At 37.7% G+C, this 18,149-nt stretch overlaps 1 protein-coding gene across 9 annotated transcripts in view; it reads left to right on the forward strand.

The window, feature by feature from the left end:
- Positions 1–17,735, forward strand: part of ARID4B (AT-rich interaction domain 4B) — an 84,820-nt gene extending 67,085 nt beyond the window's left edge. For all 9 annotated transcript variants that reach the window (XM_061471237.1, XM_061471236.1, XM_061471240.1 and 6 more), the window contains 7 exons: positions 4,757–4,841; positions 5,706–5,898; positions 8,304–9,515; positions 11,353–11,463; positions 13,317–13,532; positions 14,659–14,805; positions 15,949–17,735. In XM_061471237.1, coding sequence (XP_061327221.1) covers positions 4,757–4,841; positions 5,706–5,898; positions 8,304–9,515; positions 11,353–11,463; positions 13,317–13,532; positions 14,659–14,805; positions 15,949–16,079 — 2,095 coding nt within the window. In that variant the 3' untranslated portion in view covers positions 16,080–17,735. The remainder of the gene's footprint in view (positions 1–4,756; positions 4,842–5,705; positions 5,899–8,303; positions 9,516–11,352; positions 11,464–13,316; positions 13,533–14,658; positions 14,806–15,948) is intronic.
- The last annotated feature ends 414 nt before the right edge of the window (positions 17,736–18,149 follow it).

An 18,149-nucleotide genomic window follows, 5' to 3' on the forward strand; every position in this document is an offset into this window, starting at 1 on the left:
GCCTGAGCTTTAGGCAGCATGTAAATACTTCAATATTTTAGTATTGTGAAGACAAATCTTGTATAATGTAATAACTTGATTTGGCTTTTAGTCAGTCACAACCAGAAAAGTAATTGCCTTACTTGGATAGGTAGCAATTCTCTCCTCTCCTTATTCATTGTAGCTTACTTTTAGTGTTTAGCAGGGACAAGCGCTGTGACATTAGGTCATGGGATATGCCAAACTAGAATTTTCTAATCAGCCAGGATATTTTTTAATTCTGTCATTCTCCTACCCCTCAAAGTTGATGTTCCCCTTTCCCCCTTTCAGTCAGTATGCCATTTAATGCCTTATTCTTTAAACCTGTAAGTCTGAGCAGGAATCTTAAATAACCATTGATGTTTCTATCACAAGGTAATTTCAGCATTGGTCTGGGATTCAGCATAAGTGCGTGTGTGCGCACGCGTGTGTGTGTGTGTGTGTGTGTGTGCACATAGTTCGGGGTACTTGGAATGGAATTTGGTAAACTTGGTATTCATCTTCCTTAGTTTTCTTTAAATGCTCTGGAACCGGTGATACTGACTACTGTCGAACTCTCTTCCCCCCACCACCCCATCCCAAACAATATAGTAACTAGAAAATACAGAAATTGAATATAGCTTAACAGCATTGGACAGCTGCACTACTTTATGCTAGAGAATCTAGTTCTTGGCTCCTGAGATTCAGGTGATACGTGTCTCTGGTAAAGCTGAAGAACTGTACTGTTCAGGGGAGCCTGACTTGTAGTAAAAAGGAGTGGTAAACATCTCTATCCTGTTAGAGAGAACTTCTTACATTGCCACACGTTAACCAGAAAAAGCTTATGAGAAAAACTGTATTTCTTCTAACAGGCCAGTCACATTCTGAATTAGGTATGCTTTATATGGAACTAAAACTAGCCTGGGGCCTAGAGTGCCAGTTCTTTGTGTCATAATTTTAATTTTCAGCTGCCAGTGCAAAGAAAAGCTCATTGTGTAAGTGCTTGAGGTGATTTTTTTTCTGCAGTATGTTCCCAGTAATTAAAGACAGAGGGTGCATATTCAAAAAGAGTTTTGGTTGGTTTAGCTCTGTGTCTTATGGTACAGTATGACAAGACATATTATTCTTGAATGTTTCAAGTGTTTAAAACTAAGGCTTATTATTTTCAACATTTACACTCAGATTTCCGAAGGAAAGAAAAGAAAGTGCTAATTGCTGTCTTGGTTTGTTAAAGCATTAACAATGTACAAAATTTGTATGTAATAGTAAACCACTGAAATTAAAGGAGCATGTAGCCAAATTTCAGGTTCTTCAGAGTAGTGCATATCATAGAAGGGAAAATTAATGAAAAAATCAGAGTCGTCATCTAATATTCCAGTATTTGGTTATAAGACTAAATCTGTTTTCTTTGATCACAGCAAAAGAAAACATTTGATTTGTCCATGTTAGCAGATACAGTCAGTATACTCAAACTCTTCCGTGAATTTGCCAAGGCTTGCTGGTTCCTTGAGGTTGCTTATCTTCCTAAGAAATTGGTAACTTTGCTAGTATAAATCTAGAGGCTTGAAAAGTACGCTTTCTTCCTTGTTTCCCTTCTAGTACTTCTGTGGAGGATTGACCATGCAATCTCTGATACTATGTTGTGGTTTATTTTAGCCTGCAGTCAGTACATGTGGATGTAATAGAATCAGGACATAACTCTTATGCAAACTGCCAATTATATATTCTGCTTTATAGCTACTAATTTAATTCTTCCTCTTTTCCTTCCTTCCTTCCCATTCAAACCCACATTTCTGGGAGGTATTCATTTTAACCAGTAAGGCAGAAAAGCCTCTCTCCTTACTGGCTCATCTTTGTCTTCATTTTGGTAAGACAAAGGTGATGTTTCTTCTGAAAGTATTCCAGGTTTTCACATGAAACCTTATTTAGAAAAACAAGTAAATTATAATTTCATATTAAATCACTCCTCTTGCTTCTCAAACAAGTCTGTGCATACTCTTTTGGGAACACCTCCACATCTTCCATCCTTCCTCGCCTTGCCCAGCAGCTCGCTTTAGGGAGCCGATGTGAGCAAGCGTAGAAGACAGCACTGCAGTAAAATGACCAAGGCCTTGTGGTGGAAGCACATACTTCTTGCAATGGGAACTGAAGAAATTAATTCATAATGTTTTTTATTTTCTTCTGGTTTGTGAACAGGCTGTCTAAAGCAAAAATAGCAATGAAGTAAGTTTTCCTCTTCTAGTAAGTTCTGTGAAGAAAGGCTCTAGTCTGAGTCATGAACACTGTTTAGATGCAGCTTTGCATCTGATACACTGTACAGCTTTCAGGGTGCTTCTCTGTCTTGCAGTAGAGAAGAATGTAACTTAGGGTCAAGTTTCAACTGTGGCTTGGGATATATGCCTTTTGCAAGGTCTGTTTCAGCCTGGGGTCCAGTTGTCACAGGTTTTGGCAAACCATATGCATCTGATATGCAGATAGTGAAAGAAGCTGTGCCATGCAAATGTGTGAAGGGTGGGCATCTGATTCCAAGAGAAGATTCAAGATTTCTGTAATGCTAGGCCTCCTTGCAGGGTCTGACTGCTGTTCCAAGTGCAGTCAGACATGACTGCAGGAGTAAAGCAAGATGTGCTGCAGCAAGGAATTGTGGCTCACACACAGGTTTTCAATTTTTGTGCTTCTTGAGGAGTTGACCACTGCAGAAGCATTTAAGACCTGTGATATCTACAGCTGTTCTCTTTAAGATTCTTCACTTCCTCTCTCCTTCACTTCAGTATGCCCCCATGTTTATCAGCTGTTCCCCCTTGAATCACAGACAGTATGTGCATTGCATAAACTTTGCATAGATTGTTTTCTTATTAGCAATGAATAGAATGACTTAACACAAATTCTGTATTATAGCAACATGGTTGAGGCAGAAAGGACACTGTCGGGAAATTGGTTTTCACTGTGTATTTGTCCAGTTCCAGTGCTGTTTTCCTGCATGCCTTTAGACCTAATAAAATACTCGTACATTTATGTAGGTTACAAAGTCCATGTGGCAGTCTTAGTGGTATTCCTTCTGGAAAGCACATCTTTGACTTGAAGAAAGATTACTTCAAATAGGGTTTCCCAGAGTCTCACAGAATATAGGATTTTCCCATACTGGAGGGTACTTTGCAAAGCTGTATTTCAATTTTGAAGAGAAATCTGAGCCTGTTCACCTGCATTCCACCTGGTGACATAGTATGATTACAGCTGTATCTGCAGCAGTATAGGTAATCTTGGTATGTTGTAGCTTGTGTATTCTGCTGCTGGGTATTATGACTTTATTTTTCTGTCACAATGGAAGGGGAAAAAGCCCAGGAAACCATTTTGGAAAGCTATTTTTTCAGAGACTACTGCTACTTTATGTTTCACGGTATTACAAGAAATTAAAGTTAGTAAAATAAAGTATTTAGCTTCCGTAATCCCTTGCATAGATCTTACTTCAGAGTGTACAGGAAAACAAGTTGGAAACTTGCAAGTTTTTCTCTAATTCTTTTGAACATATATGTTAGTATTGTGAATATAATTGGCAGTAGTTGCAAAGAAGCTGAATTGGGATTGTATCAGGAATATTATATATCAAAATGATGGTCAAGTAAGCTCAGCTGGAAAGCCAACAGGGTCATGAGTGCACCTTGCTTGGCCCCATCTTGTACTAGTCCTCTGGGTGTGTGGGGTTTGGGTGTTTTGATTGATTTTGTTTTGGGGGTCTTTCAGGGGTTGGGGTGTTTTTTTTTTTTGTTTGGGTTTTTTTGTTGTTTTATGTGTATGTGTGTGTTGGGGTTTTTGTTTGTCCTTTGTGTTGGTTTTGTGTTTTTAAGTTGGTTTCTTCCCCTTTGTTTCCATGTTTACCTAGGAGGATCAGAATTTGTGTGACTGTACATTTAGGCAAAAGTTAATACATACTGATTTTTAACTGACCTATTTCTTAGCCAGTTCTTGAATTCACAGTTGAAGCAGGACAGCAGGTTATGCTTATTGGGGGGGGGGGTGTGTGTGGAATAATTTACTTGATTCTGGAGGTTTTTCAGAAATACACAATGAAACTGGCAAGTACAGTACCATAGTTACAGTATATTCTTATTAAGAATATACTTCTCTGGTCTTGGATTTGTATTTAACATGTTCAGTTTTAGATAATAAGACACCTGCTAATATCTTGGTGTTGTTTCATATGTTTATGTCTCGTATCATTCTGATAGAAAATGGAATCCTTTAACTGAAAACAAACTGAAAAGTGTTAGTGTTAAGTTAGTGACTTGTGTTAGTCACTCCAGATACCACTTCACAGACACTTGGGCTCAAAAGAGTTTATTTTTGTTAAGTGGTCCCATTTCATGTAGTTGTAATAGTCTATTTTATTATTATGGCTTTTACAGTATGTATATATAAAGTATGCCTGTTGGACATCCATATAGAATTATCATTCTGCTAATTCATTTTACCTGTTTACATGGATTTCCTGCTGGTCAGTGCCAACTAGAATACCAGCCTTTACTCTTACCCATCAGTGTAAAAAAAAAAAAACCCAACCTTCATTCTGTATGTCCCAGCATATGTGAAGAATTGAACCTTAGCTGAAACAACACATAGTGAAAAGTACACAAATGACTTTATTCAAATTCCAATTCAGTTTTTAGATGGCTAATAATTTCCTTTCTTCCATTAATTTCTCTCATGGTGACATGATTATCTACTTAAAGCCATAAACATACTCATTTTTGTTTGTTTTTAGGTATGATGAATGGATAAAGGCAGACAAGATAGTGAGACCAGCTGATAAAAATGTACCAAAAATTAAACATCGAAAGAAAATAAAGGTAGTTTCTCTCCCTTTTTCTCCCTTGTTCCCCCAACTTTGGTTTAATATATTGTTAAATGCCCCCCCTTGCCCCTCTTTTGATTTGCCTACAAATGCTAGATGGTAAAAGAGACTTCCTAACCTTCTGAAAAATGAAAATTTCTTCAGCAAGGACTTGGGTTTTTTCACTTCAGGGTGGCAAGAGGAAGCTTCTCTTTCCTTTTTCCTGTATTTCTAAATGAAATTTATGTATGCATTTGTAGAAAACAAATGAGAAGGATCCATTTTATCATCGATGGTGGGAGTCAGCTGTGTGGGGGATGAAATTTGGAAGCTCCCTCTGCTGATTCTGGAGAGAATACCTATGGATAGTGTGTGTGTGTCTCTTATAATTTTATCTCATAGCATTTCTTTCAAAATCAGTGCTTTTAAAACTGATATTTAGGCACAGGTTATGAAATACTCCTTGGGCAGTGGGGTGCAAGGAGGCTTTTCCTTTTGCCACAGATGTAAGCGCTCCCCCACCCACCCCCCCACCCACCCCCCCCGCCCCCCGTTCCCTGGCAACTCAGGGTTCTAGAACTCGGTGCTCAGCAGGGTGTTACAGCCCCGCCCTGCCACTGCTGAGCCTGGCATCCTGTGGTGCCACTTGTCCTAGAGCAGTGGCTGTGTTTACTTTCCCATTTGTTTTAGTGTTGACAGAGTTCCTGCTTCCGTATAAATGTCTTGGCATGGGCCGAAGAAAGGTATTTGTGATCTTCTAAAGAGGAAAGCTTTCCTTTACAGGGTTGAATTTTTAAGATAACTGTAAGCATTGCTTACTTGCAGTTTATGTTAAGATGTGTGCTCAAATGCGAAGTTTTTAATCTTTTCTTTTACACAGAATAAAACTGACAAAGAGAAGGAAGAGAAGTATTCTCCTAAAAACTGTAAATTGCGACGTTTGCCAAAACCACCCTTTCACACCAGCACATCACCAGAGACTGGGTCCAAACTTGACAGCACCGAAGCCAAAAATACTGAACAAGCGCCAGTTAAATCAATAGAAATTACTTCTATCATTAATGGGCTACAAGGTATTGTACTTAAACTTTTTCTAATTCTGTAAATGGCCTTTAAACAGTAGTAAATGACAGTGTAGAACAACTGATGCAATGTACACTTGAGTATATCTACCTAATTAGATCATCATCCTCATTAATAACCCTTGAAGGAAAGCAATATTTGCAGTTTCTGAAAACAGGTAGTATGGATTCAGTGTATGTTAACAGTCTTAGGAATTACATCCTTTGTTTTGCCATCCTTCCCCCCCCCCCCCCCCCCCCCCCGTTTGATACGTAGCAAAACATTTGTGTTTCCTGTGTTATTTCTGGATTTTTAATTTTTTATTAACTTTCAGGACCCATGGTGGGTTTTTTCCTTGAAAAAATAGAATTAGTAAAGCTAAGTTTCCTGTCAGCACACCTGTTGTTCCTAACATTGTTTTTCCCTTCCTACATATTTACTGCAGCTTTATAACAACTAGTTGCTTCTCTTCATCCTCTTCATGCCTCCAGAAAAAAAAAAAAATCACACATATATATGGTATAGATAGTGTGGGTAGCCACCAATTTTTGTGAAAGTTGTATGAATTTAATAATCTTTCAGATTTACTCGAACTTGGATGACATTGGCCACTGGGTTCCAAATCTGTAGGTAGAATAACAGTTAATATACTCTATTAAGCTTCATTTCCTTAGGAAATGAGAAACAAAAAAGCAATTAGTGGTGATGATAATGACACTATTATTAGTGCTATAATTAATCTGTAATTAACTTCTGATTACAAAAGCACAATTTGACATGCACCCTCTAATATTTTTGAAAGCTAAATGTTTTCCATCTTGCGTAATTAATTCCCAGAAATGCTTTTAATTGTACGCAATTTTATCATTTAAGTCCACATATATTCGTACTGGGGATTAACCTTTTTTCCTGTTATTTGCGGGTTTTTAAGTATGAAAGGCGCTCATATTTTACTGTTTCTTTCTCCCATTTTAGAGCTGCTTGCTCAAAACTTTTTAGTTGCTTTTTTTGCTTCGTGTTCCTAAACAGGAATGATGAATGCTGTTGTACTCAACTTTCCTTTGAAGGGCACAGCAAAGTAAATAGGTTGAGAGGAAGACTTGATGGACCTGATTTTTTGTTGATTTTAAATGTGGTGTTCCTTGCTCTTATTTCAAATGGCAAATTTTGATACCTCATATAATAATACTCTAGTTTTGATCCTCTAAGTTATGAGAAAGGCAAGTGTCAGAAATTCATTTTAAGTAATAGATTTCTTGGAACTTTAGGCCAAAATGGACCATAAACTTCTAATTAGAAAATAACAAACAATACTGAAAGGATTGTTTAAAACTTACTTTCAGAGTGAGTCTGAGAGTAGAATTTAAGATCCTGCCTATCTTAAATAAACTAAGAAAATCACCTGAAGCAACATTTCTGAAGATATTTTGTCCTGTACACATCTCTGTTAGTATGCACTTCTCTAAGTTAATCCTATTTCAGTAAACCTTTTTTAAAAAGTTAACTCAACTTTGATTATTTCAGTGAATTTTCTTGACAATACTGCTTTTCTTCTCTGTCGTGGTTTACATTATCATCTTTAAAGAGGTGGTAAATTTCATTGAGGGATTGAGAATGAGAGATGGAGTGAAGAGTTAAACTAGCTATGCCAACAAAAATGGATGAGTTACAAATCAAGAAGCTACTTATATAATTGAGCCAGTTCTTACCGTTTTTCCTTGTATCCATATATCTTCACATTGAATGGGCTTGTTGTTGATTCCTTCTCCATTATATTTTTGTCTTTTTCTCAGTTTCTTTATTCCTGATCCTGAATTTTCTTACTGTTGTCCTACACTCTTATTGTTCATATATTTCTCCAAGTGCCTTTCATTATTGCTTTTCCTTCCTTTTTCCAGGCTGGTCATCAGGTTGGTTTATTAAGAGATTATCCAGTGTCTTTGTTGTTCTGTTCTTTTAGACTGTGGATTCTCCAGGGAAAATACTGTCTGTGCTCCGGGCTTTAGAAAAAGGGCAGATAATGGTAGTATTTGTAACCTGTAAGAACTATTCAGAGCTTTTATGTTAAGCACATACTTCAATTTCTGTTTTGGCTAATAATACAGAAGTTCCTGTATTATGGATCTATGCATTCTGTGCTTTCTGCACCTCTTCCAAAATTCCTGGAGATGTGCTGTATAGTACAGAATTTTCCTAGTTCCTAACCTGGCCATTATACATTCTAATAGAGCAGGAAATAAATCTTGAAGTCTTCAGGACGTACTGTTTAAAATACATACTACTGGAGATCTCTGTAGCATGTGTGCATATCTGTACAGTTTTCTTTAGTGGTTTTTTTTAAAGAATTCTTTGTAACCCGAATCAAGACAAACTTTTCTTGTTTTGTTTGTTTTTTTTTGGATTTATTTTTAATTAGCTTCTGAAAGTTCTGATGATAGTGAGCAGGAAGATGACCAAAGTGCCCCGAATGTACGTGCTGATGGCAAAGCGGAATCTCAACAAGAAGCTGTAAGCCAAGATAAAAACGAGCTCTGTCTAAAAGAAGAGCAGAGCAGTGCATCCCTCCCAGAAGAAAATAAAACCCTGACAGATGTAGTAGTGCCCAAATCAGGATCCAAGTCTCCTGAAAGATTGCGAAAAGAGATGGAAGAGTTATCTGAAGATACTGACTCTGATGGAGAAGACGAAGCCACGAAAAAGAGGAAGGATGTGAAAAAGGAGGTAGTAGATAAAACAGCAAAACCACAGGTAAAACGTGGTAAACGAAGATACTGTGTTGCAGAGGAGTCTTTAAAGACTGTGTCACCTAATAGGAAGGAAGAGAAGTCCAAAAACAAAGACTCCCTTAGCGTAGAAAACAGCAGTAACAGCTCCTCGGATGAAGATGAGGAAGACAAATCTAAACTGAAAATCACTCCAACTAAAAAGTACAATGGACTAGAGGAGAAAAGAAAGTCTTTACGGACAAGTACTTTCTACTCAGGATTTTCTGAAGTGGGAGAGAAAAGAATAAAGCTTTTAAATAACTCGGATGAAAGACTTCAGAACACCAGAGCGAAGGATCGAAAAGATGTCTGGTCAAGTATTCAGGGACAATGGCCGAAGAAAACACTGAAGGAACTGTTCTCAGACTCTGACACTGAAGCTGCTGCCTCCCCTCCACATGCTGCTCCTGAGGATGCTGCAGCAGAGGAACAGCTTCAGACTCTTGCAGAAGAAGACATTTCTTTGCCTGGCTCTGAACATGAAAAATCTTTGCCAACTAGCATGGATGTTAAACCTGTTGAGGAAAAACCAGCAGAAGTGGGTGAAAAGAAAGTTGAATTTCCAAGCAGCGGCAGTAATTCAGTGCTAAATACTCCTCCTACAACTCCTGAATCACCTTCATCCGTAACTGTAACGGAATCCAGTAGACATCAGTCCAGTGTCACTGTCTCTGAGACGCTGCCACCAAATCAAGAAGAGATACGAAGCATTAAAAGTGAAACAGATAGCACAATAGAGGTGGACAGTGTTGCAGGGGAGCTGCAAGACCTCCAGTCTGAGGGAAATATTTCTCCAACAGGCTTTGATGCCAGCGTCAGTTCCAGTAGTAGTAATCAACCAGAACCAGAGCATACTGAAAAAGGTAAAGGAAAGAGTAAACAGAGCTGTCTTCAACCTAACCAGCTCTCATTTTAGCATTGCTGATGTATTTTCATTCTGTTATTGTCGTACTGATGGAAAGTTAGTTGTTGGAGAAAGTAGCAACCTGTTGTCTACTTTAAATATGTGGAAATGACATAATCATCTTGTGAATAAAATATAATCTGCCAAGAAAGTTCTTGGCCTTTCACTAGGAATCGTGATGGTTTCAATGAGGATAAGAATAAAATTTATATCGGGCCTGGCAAGAAAAGCACAGAGCAAACTGTAACATATTGTATAAGGAATATTTATTGTAGCAAGATGGATATGTTTTGAGTAACTTGCTTACAAATAGAAGATTGTTTCTTACATAAAATGTTGTTACTCTGTAAGCTGTTTATTTGGGAGGAGAAAGTGCCAATTGTTGCATGCTTAGACAACCATTTCAAACTTGCATCCCATGAAATTAATGTTTTTAAATAATACAAGTCAAGCTGATAACAAACAGTGACCTTATTAGCTATGTTTCACTTTCAGATGTGATTTTGCAGATTGAAGTTCCTGTCCTGAGACCACTAAAGAATAGGGATAAAAAACACTGCCAGCACATGTGCATGTGATGTCAGTGTGCTCCTGCCTGCTTTTTAAATGTTTGCAAGGCTGGGTCTAAAAGCTTTGTTGTGAAAATCAGTGGCTTTTTTACAGTTCATCAAAAGTATAGCTCCTTCCACAGTGTTAAAGTGCCTAAAAAATTATTAATACAAAGGAAAACAAATACGTGTCTGAATATAATCCTGAGAGGACAGAACTGGTTTGTTCATCTCAGCAGATTTCAGTTAATAATTAACTGAATTTTTGCAAAATGCCCTTAAGGCGTGTTACCCTCATCATTCTGTTTGAATTGTTCTGTAGAAAGAATGTAACAAAATATGTTTCCTTAAACAAAGAAGAGAGTTTAGAAGAAGTGACTATGTAGCCTTCAATAAATACGCCTGTATTACTTTGTTAATTATAAATGTGTAGGTTTAGAACTGGTTTGCTGCTTTTCCTATTGCCACAGGAAATAGCTTTACAGTATTGCAAAATATTACTTTTACATGCATTAGACTTGAATTTCCTCTCTGATTCTGTCAGCATGCTGCCTGCTTTAGAAAATCTGGTTTCTTCATTTGACTGGTTTTGTTACAGGAGTAATTTTTAATCTCTAAGTCAGGTGGTTGTGGAACAACGTTTGAACAACTCTGAAAATTTGCTCTTTTAACAGGTGTACTAGAATTCTTTTCCCTACTTTCTCCTCGTGTAGTCACAGATACCAGTGCACTTTTTCCTTTGTTTTTCTGTTGCCTCATTTTTTTAACATTATCAGTGATTTTTTTCTAATGCTTTCAGTTAATGTGATTACTGATCACAAGTGATCTTTTCAGTGTTTTCTCACAGCTTCCAAGTGCCACAGGCTTTTTTGAACTTTTTTCAGTACCAGTAGTTTTTGAGACGTTTTTCATATAAATCTATTCTTACTTAATTTGCAGTGTTAAAAAAAGTAACCTGTGTAGTTCAAGACAAATTCTGGTGGTGCATAGAGGAAAGTTACTTGCCATCATCTTGCATGTGCGCTCTAACCAGCAAACTTAGACTGCCTTCCATCCTCCTTCACTTCCTCTTTTCAGTATAAGTAGAAAGCTGAGCTGTATCAAGGATAGGCAGTAACAGTCACATTGTTGTCTACAAACATAAGCTCTGAAGTGGGGTTTTTTTTGAGACTTTGGGGGGGGGGGGGGGAGGAACCCCACATAAGTGGAAGTGTTTATCTAATAACTTTTTTTCCATTTTTATTGTAGTCTGTGCAGGCCAAAAAAGACTTAAAGATGCTCAGGGGGGAGGCAGCTCCTCGAAAAAGCAGAAAAGAAGCCACAAAACTTCTGTGAACAACAAGAAGAAGAGTAAAACTAGTAAGTACAGCATCTGAGTGTGAAATGAAATGTATCAAAGTACTGTGTCATTTGTTTGAATGATTGTAGGAGATGAAGTCTGGAAATAAAAAAATGCATTAGGACAAAATGTTCTCATTGGGGAATTCTTAATACTGCTTAAAAGAAGAAACTACTCTTGCTTGAATGCCAAAGCATTTTTAAATGTCTTGTGTTATTTCTGGGTCTATTTCTGAGAGGTCCTTGGTATTTTGTAATTTGGGAAGACAAAGAAGAGTGAGTATTTCACACTTCGTAGAACTGGGACAAAGATCTCTGTGGCATGATAGCTGCATGTTTTAGAGGAGAGACTGGGATCTGGATGAAATTATACTTTGTATTTTCTGCAAGATGAGTTTTTAGAGGTTAATATCTTCTAATAGGAAATGTGAGAATAATTACAGAAGATGCAGCCTCTGTTTTCTTCCTGTATCAACTGTAACATCTTCGGTAAATAATGCAGCTTTTTCAGCTTTTTTGTAGTTGTAGATGCTGATTGGAATAGAAACCACAGTACTGGGGAAGGGAATCTTAATAAAAGCAGAGGTGTATTAGAGACATATGTGTACACGTCCAGGAGTCGGCAAGATCCATTACTGCCTCATCTCACTGCTAATAAAAAATACCAGGAAAGAGTCAGACAGTGAAACTGGGAGGATACCTGTAAAAAAACAAAACTATGCAGTGAAAGCAAGGATAAAAAGCATATGCTGTATCTTTTTTCTTCTCTCTTCCTCCCCCCTGCCCTCCTTTTCTATCTTCTAACAGTTTTTACTAAAAGTCTGTACTTTCTCGTCTGGTATTTGCTTTCACCCAACCTGTCCTCATGTTCATTGATCTCCTCTTCACATTCTCTCGTTCTTTTTAATTCTATTTCACTAATCTCTTCCTTCCATAATCCTTATTCCTTCCCTCACCCCAGGAATTAAAGCAACAAAACAAACTGAATTTGCAGAACAAATAAGCCATTTTTAGTTTTGCTGTTGTTCCCTTTGATTTTGTGAATTTATCCCCTTTTCTCAACCTGTGTCTTTGTCAGGATGCAAGCATTTCAAAGCTAAACCAGAGGCTTTTATATATCAAATGCTGTATTAGGAATTAATATTAAAAAAAAAAAACCCAACCAACTAACCCCAGGAGATAGAACAAAACCAGTCTTGCTAACTCTTTTAGAAAATGTATAGCCCCATAATCAGAAATACGGTGATAACTTTTGCAGCTGTACTGACACGTTGGACTGCCTCTTTGCCTTATTTTCTAATGTAAGCAATTAATTTATGGATATGGTTTGGAAGCAAGAAGTGTGATGCTGTCTTGAACCTTTCAGAGTAGAGTGTGCCTTCCCTGTATGAACCTTGAGTAGTTGGATTATATTTAGGAGCCTCCTTACAAGAAGTGTGTCCCTGCCCCACTCCTTTACATTCTTGCACACGTGGTTTCAGCAATATACTTGCCAGTATTCAGGATGGATTGTGGAGCCAGAATCTTGTACTTCTATCTGCCCTCTAGTGCTGTAGGATTTTGGTTCCCATAGATGCACATAATAGCTACACACCTAACTGGACAGTGTTTCCAGTGCAAGGTTTCCCTTTCACAGCATGCCAGAATTAGAGGGGCCTCATATACCTGTTTTGTCGTCCTGTATTTGGGCACTAGTGATACAAACAGCTGTGTGCCAAGCTTCTGTATCAGGGTGGATAATAATATTTTGGAGTTAAGGATTTTGGTCAAATAAAATCCCATTATGTGAAAATTAACACAAGGGTAGCTTCTGATAAACTTCGGTTTGGGCAGGAAGGTTGCTGTGTTTGTAACAGTATTTCTTGTTTCTGCAGCAAACAGCAGCGACAGTGAAGAACTATCTGCTGGTGAAAGTGTGTCCAAATCTCAGTCAGCAAAGTCGGTTTCTACTGGCATGAAATCTCACCAAACCAAATCACTCACAAGAACACAGTCTCCAGGAAAATGCGGGAAAAATGGAGAGAAGGAGTCTGATCTCAAAGAACAGAATAATCGTTTGCCCAAAGTTTACAAGTGGAGCTTTCAAATGTGTAAGTATTTTCTTAGAAACCCTTCTAGTGTGGTCTTGTGGTATAGTATAAGGCGGCTTTTAGAATTATTGAATTCTATGTATTTTGGCGGGGCTTTTTTCCCCCTAACAGGGGAAAAATTATATAAAATTGTCTCAGTTTGCTTAATTTTGTGATAAATTCTGTTTTAAATTTTTTTTTCTCTTTTTTTTTTTTTTTTTTTTTTTTTCCATTGCAGTGCAGCAGACTGCCTGTATTGCAGTCTTCAGTACTGATTTTAGATATGGCTCCTGCACTGACTGGCTGTTCTTGCCATTCTGTGCAGACTTGTCACTCTGGCATGAATGTTCTCAGCTATGCACCCTTCTTGCATTGATACTTTGTTGCTGGTTTACTCATTTTCTAGTTATTGTTCAGACACTTACATGGTTGGTTTGTAACTTCTTCCTCTACATTTTGCATTCTGTGCCTCACAGTAGTTTAAATGATTCTTAAATGTCTTTGAATGGAGTGTCCAGTATGGCTTACCTGTGGCTGAAAGGGACTGAACCAAGGTAGTTACTCCTGCCTGTGCTCTCCAAGCTGTGTGCTATGCTGTGGATTGCTCCCAGCTGGAAACAGCTCCTCTGCTGGCTGTGTTCATTGACATCACCATGTGGAATGCCAGTGAGGAGGCCTTCCTCTTTGGCATGCACTCAGAACCATGCCACAGCTATTCAGATTCCTGCCGTAACCTACTTGTTTTGTAACAACCAATACAAGATGGGCAAGACTGACCTTCCTGGTGTGTTAGTCCAAACTGAACTCTAGCAAGTACTTGAAACAACAGGCTCAAAGCTATTTTTAGACCCTCTGTTTTCACCAGTTGTCTTGTTTTCCCCTTCCTGTGGGGCGGGGAACAAGTGCATTTTCTTCCTTTCCACTCCCTTAAAAGAAGAAAAAAGTGTTCCTGTGATGGTTTATTTTAAAAATAATAAAAAATGAACCAAGTTTATGATCATAAATAGCAGCTGCTGTTGCAGTGGTTTTTGGCTTTGCTGTCTGCTACCTCAAAGCACATAGCACATCACCAAGATTCAAGTACTGAAATTGGTGAGTTTTGGAAATGCTGCAATATGCTAGTTAACAGAGATTGTTTAACTTGCAGCTGACTTGGAAAATATGACTAGCGCCGAGCGCATAACAGTTCTCCAAGAAAAACTGCAGGAAATCAGGAAACATTACCTGTCCTTGAAATCTGAGGTGGCTTCCATTGACCGGAGAAGAAAGCGCTTAAAGAAAAAAGAGCGGGAAAGTAAGTGCTGGGAGCTAAATTCTACCTTTAGCAGGCTAATTTGAATGTCATGTTATTTAGGTGTTAATGAGACTTGGTCTGTGATTGCCTAAGCACCCTTTTCCAACCAGATTTGCGTATCCCACTTGCCCTTGGTCATCGTGCCTGTAGTAAGCATGGTTAAAGCCCTTCCCAAATCTTCATTCGTGAAGCCAAGCCATCAGTGAGACTTGGATAATATTTAGGGAGATGTGTGCCATTAGGAGCATGGGGGTTTTTTGTTTGTTTGTTTGTTTGAAAATACTGCATGTGGTTAATTTACGATCTTTAGAAGGTACGGCTCAGACATCCAATGACAATGCAGTGGGAAAAACATTAAAAGGGCATCCAATCTGTTTAACTCTGTTTAGGCGGAACTACTTTACGCAGGGAAAAAAATATACAGAAAAATAAACTTCCCTAAGCAGTGAATGAAGGATCGAATGTTATTAATAACGTACAACTTTTCTTCAAGTTACACAAGAATTTCCTACAGTATTGCTGGTGTGTCTGTTTAGTGCTTTCCCATTACAACAAGTGATTTGTATTATGAGTTTAAGGAAGACCATCAATTAAATACTTTATTTGCATGAAGCTGCTTCACATGTTGCTGTAGGGAATGTTCTAGTGTGCTTGCTTTAAGCAGCATTAAGAGGATTGTTTTCTCCGTGTCTTATTTATGTGCACAATTAAGAGTTCACTGAGTACAGAAGAAAGACTGGAATGCCGTGTGTAGTAAGATTAAGCTTTTTATGGCTACAACCATTTTTTGCAGTGGCTGGAGCAGGGTGCTTATGCAGATTCCGTGCTGGGACAAGACTTCACCTGTGCTGGTTTCAACAGGAAAGAAAGGGAACAGTTGACTATGCTTCTGGGTCAGGAATGAGCTCTGGTGTGCTCCCACTGTGCCCTTGATCTGGGTGGCTGGGGAACCAGGGCTGCAAGGGGCAATAACATGCTGTTCTGCATGCAGCTGAAACTGTGTGTTGGAGTATTTGCCACAGAAATGAGGGAATAGAGGCTTTTTTTCTGTTTAATGACTAGGCATTAGTTGCTGAATGGGAGAACACTTTTATTGCTTAATTTGTAAATTTTTGTAACTTATGTTTTCCTCTTCCTGTGCAGGTGCTGCTACTACATCATCTTCCTCCTCATCACCTTCCTCTAGTTCCATTACAGCTGCAGTTATGTTAACTTTAGCAGAACCGTCTATGTCAAGTTCATCACAGAATGGAATGTCAGTTGAGTGCAGGTGACAGCAGGACTTGCCAAAGCACTTTGCACTTAATGGCTGCTGAGGGCCACTCTTTTCTTTGTTTTCTTTTTTCTTTTTTTTTCTTTTTTTTTTTTATACTGCACAATGGCACAAAATTCAGACAAGCACTATTTTGTATTTAAAGTTGTTTCTCGACAAGCTAACTTTGCACTTAAGTGCACTTTTATGAAGAAAAAGTACAACAAACTGCTTTTCCTCAAGCAATAATTGTTTCCAACTTGTCTGGGAATTGTAAGTCTGGTGACTCGAAGGCCTTCCACTGTGGCAATTGGAGGCTGTTCACTGCCTGTAAAGACAGTACAATAAGCATATAGTTGTTGGGTTGATCTACATAAATGTGGTAGGCTTACTGTATTCCCTGGTATTTTGTTAAAGCTGGAGCATTTGATATTTTTCCATTTATTTATGACAAATATTGAACCTATTTTCATTTGTACAAGCTAATTGTTTTTTAACTGCTAAGTCACTTTACAGTGGCTTAAATTGTATACGTCAAGCACATGTATTCAATTCAAAACCTGCAGTTAGTAGGATGTTTGACATCAGTCCTGATAACCAAATATGAGGATTCCTTTAAAAAAACAGACAAAAAAACCTAACGTCTACAGGTTTGAATTAGGCTTAAATAGGTTACTCTGGGTTTTAATAACCCACTAATTGGAATGAAACTACTGTACTTTGCCATTTTTCTATAAAACAGTATTTTTTTTTTAATTTTGATAAAATACATTATGAAAAAGAAAGAAAATGGCTAACAAACTGTATTAAATCTTAATGTATAAAGATTGTATTTAGCCAGTTTAAAGTGTATATTTATTCATAATGGATTATAACAGTTATATTTTTGTGTTTTCTTGTAAATGTTTCTTTTCCCTTAAAGCAACAGATATTTCATTTGTAATGCTTATTTTATTACGAGCTTCAAGGAGAGGACCTCAAGACAGAGTAAGGTGTGAGGTTATAATTTGTGGTTGCTGATATGAACACTGCCACAAAGGGGTAGTTGTTTTTTAAATAAATAGCTAGCTGAGTGGTAGACATTTAATTTTCTAAATGCCATGTACAAATTCCAAAACCAACTTCAAACTGTTTTCACTTGTATTGATTTTATGTTGTATGGATCCCAAGCTCTCTCCTGTTAATTATATACCTTTGTAAGACATTTGTATATTGCGGAAGTGTTCATTCAAGCTATTTAATACCTGGCACTGTTAATACACAGTACTTTATTGTACAGATTGTTTTACTGTTTTAATTGTAGTTCTGTGTACTTCTTTTGCCTGGGGAAATAGGGGCTGGCATGTTTTTCTTTGTTTTCTGGCAATACAACATGTAAGAATTCAAAGCATTTTGTTTGTAGATGCTAGAGTGTCAGAATCCTTTACATTTGACTTTTCTAAGAAAAGCATTTTCAGTCTTCGTAGTGTGTGCTTAAGGTTAACTGATTTTATTGAAAATGGTTTCAAAGTATTCAGAATTGTACAGGACTGTAAAAATTTGTTGACAAACATTGAAGGAAAAGCTTATAGAAAAAGCTATAAAATATATATTAGGTTCTGCAGAAAATGGAGAATTATGTAATATATTGTACAAATGTAAGCAAAGGCCTCTGAAATAAAATGCCATAGTTTGTGAATCCCTGATTTTGTTTCTAACAGTTTAATTAAGCAACTGTAGTGTGTTCATTGAAGTGACATCAAGTTGCAGAATCAGTGTAGCAAATGATCTTTGGTATGGTGTGATAGGCATGTAAGTTAGAGCGGGTACATTGGCCTCATTCTCCTCTTAGCAATTAATTCAAATTCATCTTTTCCAGCAGAAAGAGACAGCCTGGCCCATTGACACGACTAAGGCAGCGCCAGTTGAAAACAAAGATGAGTTTTGATTCATGTTCATTCAAGTAGTTTGAAAATGTAAAAGCGAGCTCCTGAAGATACTTGCTGACTTCTGATACTGACTTCCTCGAGTTCAGGTTCAGTGGAAGTAAAACTGGAATAAAACTTGTGGTGTTATTCACTTACATTTTATATCATGTGTGACTGTAGTTGAG

This window comes from Pezoporus flaviventris, unplaced genomic scaffold, assembly GCF_033815535.1.
Source record: "Pezoporus flaviventris isolate CSIRO_AGI_PZ_B2104156 unplaced genomic scaffold, CSIRO_AGI_Pfla_v1 ptg000066l, whole genome shotgun sequence".
NCBI classification, from domain to species: Eukaryota; Metazoa; Chordata; class Aves; order Psittaciformes; family Psittacidae; genus Pezoporus; species Pezoporus flaviventris.